The sequence below is a fragment of the Sebastes fasciatus genome, chromosome 13 (genome assembly GCF_043250625.1).
Source record: "Sebastes fasciatus isolate fSebFas1 chromosome 13, fSebFas1.pri, whole genome shotgun sequence".
Lineage (NCBI taxonomy): Eukaryota > Metazoa > Chordata > Actinopteri > Perciformes > Sebastidae > Sebastes > Sebastes fasciatus.
Window position 1 is genome coordinate 18,204,845 of NC_133807.1, and position 10,487 is coordinate 18,215,331.

The window sequence follows — 10,487 nt, forward strand, 5'->3', positions numbered from 1 at the left end:
TAACATTTACCTTCTCATACCTTAAAGTCTAACATATGTCACGATGCTGTACGTGTCTGCAACGGCAGAGGCAATACAGAAATGTTTCTGTTGAAGATTTTGAAACATAATATTTGGAGTCAGTATTCTTTTACCACTTTAATGACAAAACATACCATATTTTAAGCATCATTAGTCTGTTTTTTTTTTCTTGTCAGGGTGTAAAAGCCTAATTCAGACCATGATTGGGTACTAAAAATCTTCAATGGAGCCCATATTAAGAGAATTCATTTTAAGTGGGTGATCAGTTCCTCAAAGCAATTCCCAAAATCTTTTCAGTATCAAAGACCCCCTGTAGGCTTGAAAGGTGTCTGTAAATTCAAAGAGTCCTCCTTCACAGAGTACAGCAGCTGTGGTCTACTTGGATACATTAAATTGAAAATCTAAGCCAATTGTAGTGGTTTTAAATGATGGGAAATACTGAGCATAGGGACGGACGGAGTGGTTTATTCTGCAGGAGATGCTTGAGAAGTTTCTGTTTCTGTGATGTTTAGACACTATTTCCATTTTAAAAGCTTTGGAGTACATTTGAGCTGAATGAATGAATCAAGCTGACCACAGCCTCTCTGTGTGAAGGTGGAAACTTGTGCAAGCCACCTTTCAAATGCACAGAGGGTGAGCCTTTGATACGAAAAGGGTACCTTTTGGGTGAAGTATTGATTTAAGGCAGGGTGAAGCAAATTTCACTGTGCGGTATGGCTGTATAGGCAATGTTGGTCTGTCTATTGGATGGATTGCCATCATATTTCGTATCAACATTCATGCCTCCTTCAGGATGAACTGTAATCACTTTGGTGATCCCTTGACTTTTCAGCTAGCACCATCATCGGGTCAAAAATTTAATTTGTCCAATACTTTATGACTTAGACTGTATATAAGAAGTGGATGTAGTCACTGTGACATCACCCATTGGTTTGTGGACTGTCGTTTTGAAGCCTCAAGTTCGGCATTTTGACCGTCGCCATCTTGGTTTTTGGCAACCAGATGTTACACAAGCTAAGTACAACCGAACTCTGAATAAGACGTTTTCAGGCAACCGAAATCGTTATAATGAACTTTCAAGAACTGGTAGCGACCTGTCAATCAAAAGGTAGCCACGCCCTAAAGCATATCCTGCGTTATCGTCTATTTGACTCTAAATGGGACCATAATTTACTAAATGAACATCATGCTGTATTGAAGAAGACTTGAAACTAGTGATTGAGACCATAAACTCATGTTTACAATGTTTACTGAGGTAATAAATCAAGTGAGAAGTAGGCTCATTTTCTCATAGACTTCTATTCAATCAGTCTTCTTTTTGCAACCAGAGGAGTCGCCCCCTGCTGGCTATTAGAAAGAATACAAGTTTAAGGCACTTCCGCATTGGCTTCACTTTTCAGACCCGGAGGTAGCCCACTGGTTTATGATAAAATACCTACGAAACTAATGACAACCCCATCAGCTGTAGTTTGTATTTACTAATTAGCAAATCTTAGCATGCTAACACGCCAAACTAAGATGGTGAACCTGGCAAACATTACACCTGCTTGACATCAGCATATCAAAGCACTGCTGTGCCCACAATCTCTCAGAGCTGCTAGCATGGCTGTAGACTCTTTGTCTTGTTATAAACTGTTGAATCTTCTGAGAACAAACAGGAGAAAAGCTTCCATCATACTGATATTTTGAAAAGGAGTCTTGCAAATGCAGACGTTGTAAAAAAAGATTGATGAGAAGCTCCAGGTGTGTCAGTTACCTGTATCCAGCCGATTGTTGCGACCTCTCAGCAGGTAGCTGAACTCCTGGCAGCGTTCACTCTGGCTGTAACCTCTTGGGGAGTTGAAGCACAGTTCTTCCACCAGCACCAGCGCCTTCTTACACAGGTCTTCATCCCAGTCCCCCGACATACTCCAATCCGCATCGCACTCTCACCAGCAGTCAGCTAATGACAGCGCAGCCCTCGCCGCCCTCACCTATCGGACGGCGCTCGGGTAAGTAGAGTGTTGGCCCGTCCACCTTTTGCAACTGAGAAAGAGGAGGCAGAGGAAGCTGAGGGGGCAGCGGCAATAAAGGAAGAAAACAAGGGGCTCTGCAGGGTGCCTTGGTCTGGATCACAGAGACCAGACTGACGTGCCCATGTATGACTGAGCGGCACCCACCCCTCTCACTGTCCCTGGAAGAGATAAAGGGAGAGAAACTGGCAACGTGAGTATAAGGACATAAAAGTGTACAAATCAAGTTTTTGGCAGATTGGTCACCTTACCCATTAAGTGAGAACACTGATGCCAAACCCATCAGTGTGTCCCTGATAGATCATTGGCTCTGGTACTACATAATATCACTTTAGCATACACACTATGAAGAATGGTACTAGATAACTGGCATCGTGTAAGAAGAAGTGAGAAAATGTGATCTTGTTGTGAGCACAGCTAAATGCTAAAGTCTGGCAGATTTGTGCTGAGACAAAAAACTTTGACAAAAGTTACATTAAAAGTTCGGTCATATTATGAAAAAACATATTTTCACTAGCCACTTACCACTTATCTAGTTATTAGCTGCACTGCACCATAACCCACAGGCCTTACTTTTGATTGTATTTAATGTTTGGTTTTTAAATACTAACTACAATTTACAGCGAGGTCTCTGGATTATCATCATTTAGGGGGTAATTTCTTTAAGGGTATATTGCTGTTGCATTTTTCAAACATTACATTTTCAATGCTTTTAGGGCCACGCATTAATTTCTATTTACCTCCATTGTAAAGGGATGGCAGCAGAAGGCTCCAGGGCAAATAAAATCACCATACGGTCAATGTGTTGCCAGAAGAACTATACCAGTTAGTTAATGAAAACAGTAAAACCGTAAAACAGTTAGACATGTCAGCTGGGATCGGCTCCAGCCCCCCCGCGACCCAGAATAGGATAAGGGGCTTCAGATAATGGATGGATGGATGGTTATGTCTTTCAATCATGTTTATTTTGCTTGGTTTTATTTTCTTCTCTGTATTCAAAATAGATCGTTTTTGTTACTATTTCCTATAATTAATTAATGTTTAATTGTGCATTATGGATAATAATGTATAAACAATTTTCTTAGCAGGTGTGATTTTGGTTTGGACCAGAATCCTAGCTTGAATAGTACAGAGTTTGTCACTGTACTTATTTTCCATGTGATATAAATAAAGTTGCTTTAAAAAAAAAGAAAAAAAAGACTTGGTCTACTCAGTGGCCCAATGCATTCTGGATGGTGTAGGTTGTCTATCATTTGAGCAAAAGGGAATACCACAGTCCCTTTTCTCTGTTTTCTGGTCATGTAGCACCAATTAAAAAAAATATTTGATCCTTTCTACTGCATAGACAGCCTAGTTTTATAAGAGGCCATCTTTCCAGTGGTGAAATACTTCTTTAACCTACCCTTGAAGTACGACTAAAGCATTTTGAATTGAATCAAAAAGCAGCTACAAGCTTTGTGGAGCTGCATAGTTGTTCAGAAGGAATGATTGGCACTACGAGCAACCCCTTTCACAATACATTTACTTTCATTCCATGTTAATATCAAATGTATCACCTGATGTTAGATAAACTATAAATAAATGAACCCAGTTTTGAATTACAGTAGAACATTATACATTTGCTTCCTACTTTGGGAAGTGAAGGAGGTAAATGATGGGTAACTTTGTACAGTACTAAATGTGTGTAACTTAAAATGTTCCCAAAACAAACTTTGCTAAAATGACTGTACTGAGTTTAGATTTTATTTTCAAAATATATAAATGGACACACAACATAGTAAATTCCTAATTTTCCATTTCTATTGTTAAATCTCAATCTTCTTACTTTGAATAATGCCAGATGCTTCAGTACTCATTCAGCATGGTGCATACTTAATTGAAAGGAGCCCAACTGTCAATGACCTCCTAGGGTAACAGTGATGATTTTGGTGTCTAAAACTGACCAATGGGTCAATCATCCTGAAACTCCATGTAGAATTTCAAGGCAAAACACTCTCTACTGTAATTATAGAGTAATTTAGATAATTATGAGCTGTCTTGTGTTGGGTCCCTAAAACACAAATATGCTGAAGGAACTACAAACACTGTGAGAGTGAAGGAGACTGAGTGCTGGTTTCTCTTTTATTTTTCAGTGTATGCTTTTCCTTTTTAATTATTCAACATATTCAATCTATTCCCTGGAAGAACCACCAGCTACCTCAGCTTTAGCTTCACATTTCATGATATAGATCCATTGTATTAAACATATTAAAAATCCAAGTGAAAGCATTTCATTAGCTTTAAAGGCATAATGAGTAGGATTTGTAAGTTACGGTTTGTAAAAACACCATTCAAAGTCAGCCCCCAAACCAACCCCAGATTCACTCTCATTTTGGAACGAGCTTTGTCTGATTGGCGTCTCGCCTTGCCATATTTGCGTTTTTTCAGCGCTGTGTCTACCATTTTCGTAGCTTCCTGATGGATGCGAGTTTACGATCTGGCACCTTGTCGCTACGTTTCTATAGAGGGTGACGCCCAGAAACGTCCCAAACATCAACACGCCACACACTTCTAGTGGGTCATAAGTGATGATTGACAGGGATTATTTTTGTATTTTTAATCTATACATTGTTTTTTAGGAGAACCCTACTCATTGTGCCTTTAATAATGTCATGAAGCAATGGTTTGTGTTTTTTTACCTTTATTGAACTTCACTCTTGAGTTTCTGGGTCATGTTGAATTTGCAAGCCAGAGCCGAGACACTCTACATCTAAAATTTCCTTTTTAAATAGATTTGGCCGAGGAATGCGGAGTTATGCCTCCAGTGCATGCATAACCTTTAGCTTGTTATTTTCCTAATGTGTCCAAGAGCAGAAACGGGAGCCTGCAGACAAGTGTTTTTTTTTTCTTGACTTCAAGTTGGGAACAGAGTTGAGTTCTGAGTCATCTAGCTCCAACTGGAGTCGGTGGAACACATCAGATTTCGTGGTCTCTCCAACACATCAGCATGGATTTGAACCCACTGTCGGATTCGTGGAGACTCTTTTGAAGCTCTCCAACATCACCTGAAAAACAATTAGAATCAATCAGTCCATGAGGTGTAGGTATCAATATACTGCAAAACTACACCACGGTTTGGAGGACTACAAAATCTCCTAAAACATCAGATGGGGGTATAATTAAACGTATTTAGTCTGACTGCCTCGTGTGTGCTCCTTGTCCTTTCATCCCAGAGAAACTAGACTACTTTAGCATACTGTCTTTATTTTTGAACTCATTCTGTCTAAACAAAAGCAGGTCAATGCCCAAACTCCAGTTTCTCACAGTCTGCGAGTCTCCAGGGACTCTGACTGAGGAGAATGTATGCAAAGTTGTGTCTAATAATACAGATCCGTTGCAAAAATCCTGGTATTGAATATGTCTAGGCAAAAATCTTATACAAGCTTTGGTGTGGTTGGAAAATAAATCACTGGCAAAACAATGTTCATGGTGAGAGGTCAGCTCACTATTCCAGCGAGCTGTTTTGTCCTTGTGAAGCAGTGGACCTATTTCTCAAGCAAGGTGCCTTGTCGGACAGGGGAAGGACTATTGATCATTTGATGTATGTTGTTCTGTGAAATGTCAACGTCAGTCTTTGTGCATTGAGTGGCACCCCCGTAGCAAAGCGCTCCTTATGTGTCCATCCGTCTCCCACCCATCAATCAATCACCGCATTAGGCAAAGACATATTTCACACTGAACAAGTTCCGAAACAAGAAATGCTTCCACTCCCTATCTAGTTTTCTCCCTCTCCTCTTGAAGACAGAAACACCCTTTTCCTCCCTTGTTCGCTCTCTGTCCCTGTCTCTTTTGAGAAGCTGATTGTCACATTAGGATAGTCTGTCAGTCTAAAAGAAGCTCAGATAATGCAGAGTCTATTTATCTGTCCATCTCAGCTCAGCCTATTGCGGAAATGAATCAGAAATTAGCGAATTAAATCGCCATCCAGACCTTACATCCTACACCAGCCCTCCTCTCAGCCCCCCCACCACCACCACTCTCTCCCATTAAGATAGTAAATCTGTCTGAGTGACTTTAAAACCCAGGATATCTCAATCTGAGGAATGGCTGTCTGGCACAAAACTGGCCGCCTCAAATGCCAGTGAGAGCATCAGGAGGGAGGGAGAGGCGAAGAAGAAATGGAGGAGACAGACAGACAGACAGAAAGAGCGATTGTGTAGCAAGACAGAGGAAGAGGGAGACGGAGAGAGAGGGATAGAAGAGATGCTGACATTAAATTGGAGGCGAGACAGATAAAGAGGGAGGATAAAAAACTGGAGCACAGAAGGGCAGGAAAAAAACATAGGAAGCTGGCGGCGAGGGGTGACACAGCAACAATGGTAATCAAGGGTTTGGGGATGCAATTTACAACAAGCAAAATATTTACAGAGACTGGTTATTCACGGATAAATATGCCTTCAGAAACATGTTGACGAATCATTCCACTCAGATAGCGCCATGCCCAGAGACGCACATTCCTGCTGTTGTGAACAGAGCAACACTAAACCTCCCACAGACGCTCCATTGACTGCTATTCTGCCTGGGATCAATACTCTCAGGGAACGAATACACCACAACACAGACCAGTCGACCAGTGAGGTCACTGTCCGATTGGGCAAAGGAGACGGGACGGCATGCAAGGTCACAGTCTAATCACACTACAGAGAAAGGAGAATCAGTATACAGAGATATTGTCCAATCACATAACTGAAAGAAGACGGGAACTGGAGGAAGTCGGTGCCCAATCATAGGAGAAGCTGGTCAATCAGATCATGAGCTAAATCTGAGGGGAAAAGAGGCACCAGATAAAGGACCAATCACCCAGTAAGCGTCAATGGATTTAAACCCAAATTTATATCAGTCAGAAACAGACTGCGAGTTCAACCCTTCACAGGTGTCCTTGAGTAAGACACTGAGCCCCTGGCTGGCCCTTGCTGTTAATCACTAAGGATAAGAGCATCAGCTAAACGTCTCATTTTTAATGGCTCAGTCCAGCCATAACATCCTCAATCTAGCTTATAGGCGATGAAGCAGATGAGGCGTTTATATTTGTATCCCCTAATAATGAAGGGATCATTCTCGTATTTGTACTGGAAGGACAGTTTTGGAGCCGCCCTCAGGTGCACAGAGAGCTGAGGGAGAAAAATCTAACAAACGCAATACAAATTTTTAGTGAGGAAGCACGTCCAAAATGTGAAGAATAAAACTACTCGACACAGTACTCCCACTTCTCATTGCTGGGGCATACACCAATAAATATTTATCTCATATCGAATGCACTTTTTTTAGTAGTTGTATTGGATTTCTTGTTTTTTGGCTCAGCGCTCCTCCAACAAGAATTCCAGTGGTTTTCTCCCTTGCTCAGAAATTCCACCGAAAACAGCTACAAACAAACAAAAATCCTCGAGCGGGGCGGATGTGAATTTGATAAAACCCAAGGGGCAGGTTTTTCAGTAACAAGGATCATGTTAGAGAGTGCGACTGAAATCTGTATGTGCAATCTGTCTCTGAGGGATGAATCACACACCTCAGCTGGGTTTGGGAATTACAGTGATAAGGCATTTGAAACGCTGCTGTCTGCTGAATAAGAAGTAGAAGACATTCAGCCTGTGATCTATTGCAACCCCATATCATCATTTGGGATTTCATTTTCAAGTCAAATGATATGTTTGTATTTGTACGGAATAAAATCTGTGAAATGTGAGGCTGCTAAAACCATAGCGTTACCAGTTCAGAGGCAACTGGATCAATATTATTAGTTGTAGCTGTGGAAACACTAGTAGCGGTAGTATTACCTTGAAGTTCTTCTGAATTTAATTTAAGAGTTCACCTAACAATTAGGTAGGTTTAAGATCATATCCTTATTCACTTAATAAAAGTCTATTTCAGTCTCACCTCCTCTCTCTAATAGGAATTACCATTTATGCTAAAACGTCTAACTATTTTTATGGGGAGAAACTGAACACCTTCATAATTGGAAAAGAACAGTCAGACCCGTTTTGTGTGCTTCTATAGACAAAGGAGACTAATCCATTGGTTATACCTAATAGGATGTTTCAGTCGGATCTCATTGAACCTGCTTTCAAGTCCTCCGATCTGCTGTCACGCTCTTTCTTTTGTTTTTACCTGGAAGTCATCTCTTATTGAAACTCTCATCCTTGCCCTGAATGCTTTTGTTGTTGTTTTTTGTTGTTGTTTTAAAGTCTGCAAATTTGCTTAAGTGCTTAAGCGAATTTCACACTTCCCATGTCTGCGCTTTTACGGCAATTTTTGCATTAACAGTAATACTGTGTCATTTCCAGTTTGTTGTACTCGACAGACCGTGGACTTGGCCATGTGACCCGCTCCTCTCTGTTCCAGACTTTGATGCTGTCTGCTCTGCTGTACCCTGCTGGGCCGTATCATGTTGTGTACCATCTCAAATCGATGTACTCATGTACCCTTAGATCATCCGCCATTCGTCAGGACCATCCCTGATTCATAGAGGTCATGACCTCTCAGCACCGACGCTGGCATATCCTCCTTTTTGTTTTGCATCACTTCCTTTCGAGGCCACAGCGATGTCTGTCTGAGACAATGCTATCATCGCTCCTCTCTGCTCATTCGGCTGTGACAGATTGATGCACAGGGGTAAACAGATAGGGCTACTACAACACATCTTTTTGGTTACTCCAGTGGAGCGGTACTGTGTTTCGCCCGGAACAGAGACGGCGCCGTATAAGGCTAAGATTGAGCGTGGGGATATTAATGTCTATTGACTAGAGGTAATAGCTTTGCTGAGCCTCAGCCTCGAGGTTGTTCCTATAATAGCTCCTGGACACCCTTTCAGCTCCTGAGCACCCTTTCAGAAAATAAATAACAGGAGGAGGGAGAGAGAGGGCCTTAATATCTGCTTAAGACTATATATCTCTATAAACATACAATCAAGCATCCGTTCACAGCCAAGCAGACGCGGCCCCCTTTTATCTCTACCTATTTCCATCCCACATTCACACATATCAAAGGTTGCTGTTCAGGCGCTCACACCTTTCCACCACTCTGGGCATGTTGGAGCTGCAAGTGTCTGAATAGTCTATAACACAGGGCAGGAAATAGAGAGCAAGTGGCCAGCCAGGAACCCTGGGATATTTGGTGCTGCTCTTCCTGTCTCTTGCACAGCCAGTGGAGCTGCAGAGTGGGACCTATTTACAGACAGGGAGTGTAATAACACACACACACACAGACAGCGAGCCGCCCCTCACTTCATTTTTCACCTACAGCAGAGTCGGTGAGTCAGTGTGTCTCAGTGGTTGAGGCTTTTTTTGACCATTTGCATAAATATGGTTCTCTGTGGTGTGAAGCCAGAGCAACTGTGCCTTTGATGGTTGGGTGGGTGTGGGGTGGGGGGGGGAATTACGCACGTCTTACGCACGTCAACCTGTCTTGTGTTTTCTGCGTGCTCGTGCGCGTACACCCCCACTGTCTGTTCATCTTATATCTAATAGCGTTTTGCATGGAGAAAAAAAAAAAAAAAAAAGTTAAATCATCATCATCAGTGAGGATAGCTGCCATTTGATACAGTTAGAATACAGATAGGAGCCTGTTCTATGTTGCATAGGCTAGTACAGCCTCCATAGACAACATGCATCCCACTATAGGCTCGAAGCATATATACCTACTGGAAGGCAGAATGCAATATGGAAGAGCCTGGGTGATGCACAAATAATATACATTAAATATTGATGGAAAACAGACACATGCTGCTAGATTTAGGGCATATTCAGCAGTGCGGGATGCAGGATCAAAGGAGATATGATGCGCACACATATCGCAGATATCACAGACCTGAATGCATGCTGCTTTACTGGAGTAACAAAGGGAATATCAACCTACCTTGCCGTTTTTGCAGAAACCCACTGTCTCCTCTCTGTTTCAATTTCCGATTTACGAGCTTCTCTGCTGTTTTAGTCAGATGCGACGCTTGTAAAGGGGCATTCCGCCCTCTTTGGCTCAGTCCACCTCCTCCTCTCTCTCTCTCTCTCTCTCTCTCTCTTTTCTCGAAGACGCACCGAGCAATAAGGATGGCAGACTGAGAGAGAGAAATGAACAATATGCTATCTCTTCCCTCTCGTTTCCTGTGTTCTTCTCTTATATTTTCACCCCCTCCTTGTGTTTTTTTTCCTCCTCTCTATTTCACTATCCCCTCCCTCTCACTCTCTCACTCGGTTGCTCTCTCTCTCCTTTTTTTATCCCTCCCTGTGCTCTGAATACTAATACTCTGTCTCTCTCTCCTCTCACTGCCTGTACAGCCCAGGCCAGTGCTAAAGACATACTGATGTATGTGGGGCGTGTAGAGAGAAAGCCAGAGAGATGGAGAGGTGTTGTGTTGTGTGTGTGTTGGTGTGTTTGTGCATGTTAGTGGGAACCTGCACTGTAAACAATTGCTGTTAATTTACA

The 10,487-nt window shown here is 42.1% G+C and overlaps 1 protein-coding gene across 2 annotated transcripts in view; it reads right to left on the reverse strand.

Moving 5' to 3' along the window:
• Window positions 1-10,258, reverse strand: part of syt3 (synaptotagmin III) — a 31,420-nt gene extending 21,162 nt beyond the window's left edge. Inside the window, exons 1-3 of one of the 2 annotated variants that reach the window (XM_074655925.1) lie at window positions 9,924-10,258; window positions 4,712-5,077; window positions 1,778-2,194 (exon numbers count right to left, since the gene is read on the reverse strand). In XM_074655925.1, the coding sequence (XP_074512026.1) occupies window positions 1,778-1,928 (151 nt within the window). In that variant the 5' untranslated portion in view covers window positions 1,929-2,194; window positions 4,712-5,077; window positions 9,924-10,258. The remainder of the gene's footprint in view (window positions 1-1,777; window positions 2,195-4,711; window positions 5,078-9,923) is intronic. The other variant, XM_074655924.1, reaches the window with a different exon arrangement.
• Window positions 10,259-10,487: the final 229 nt, after the last annotated feature.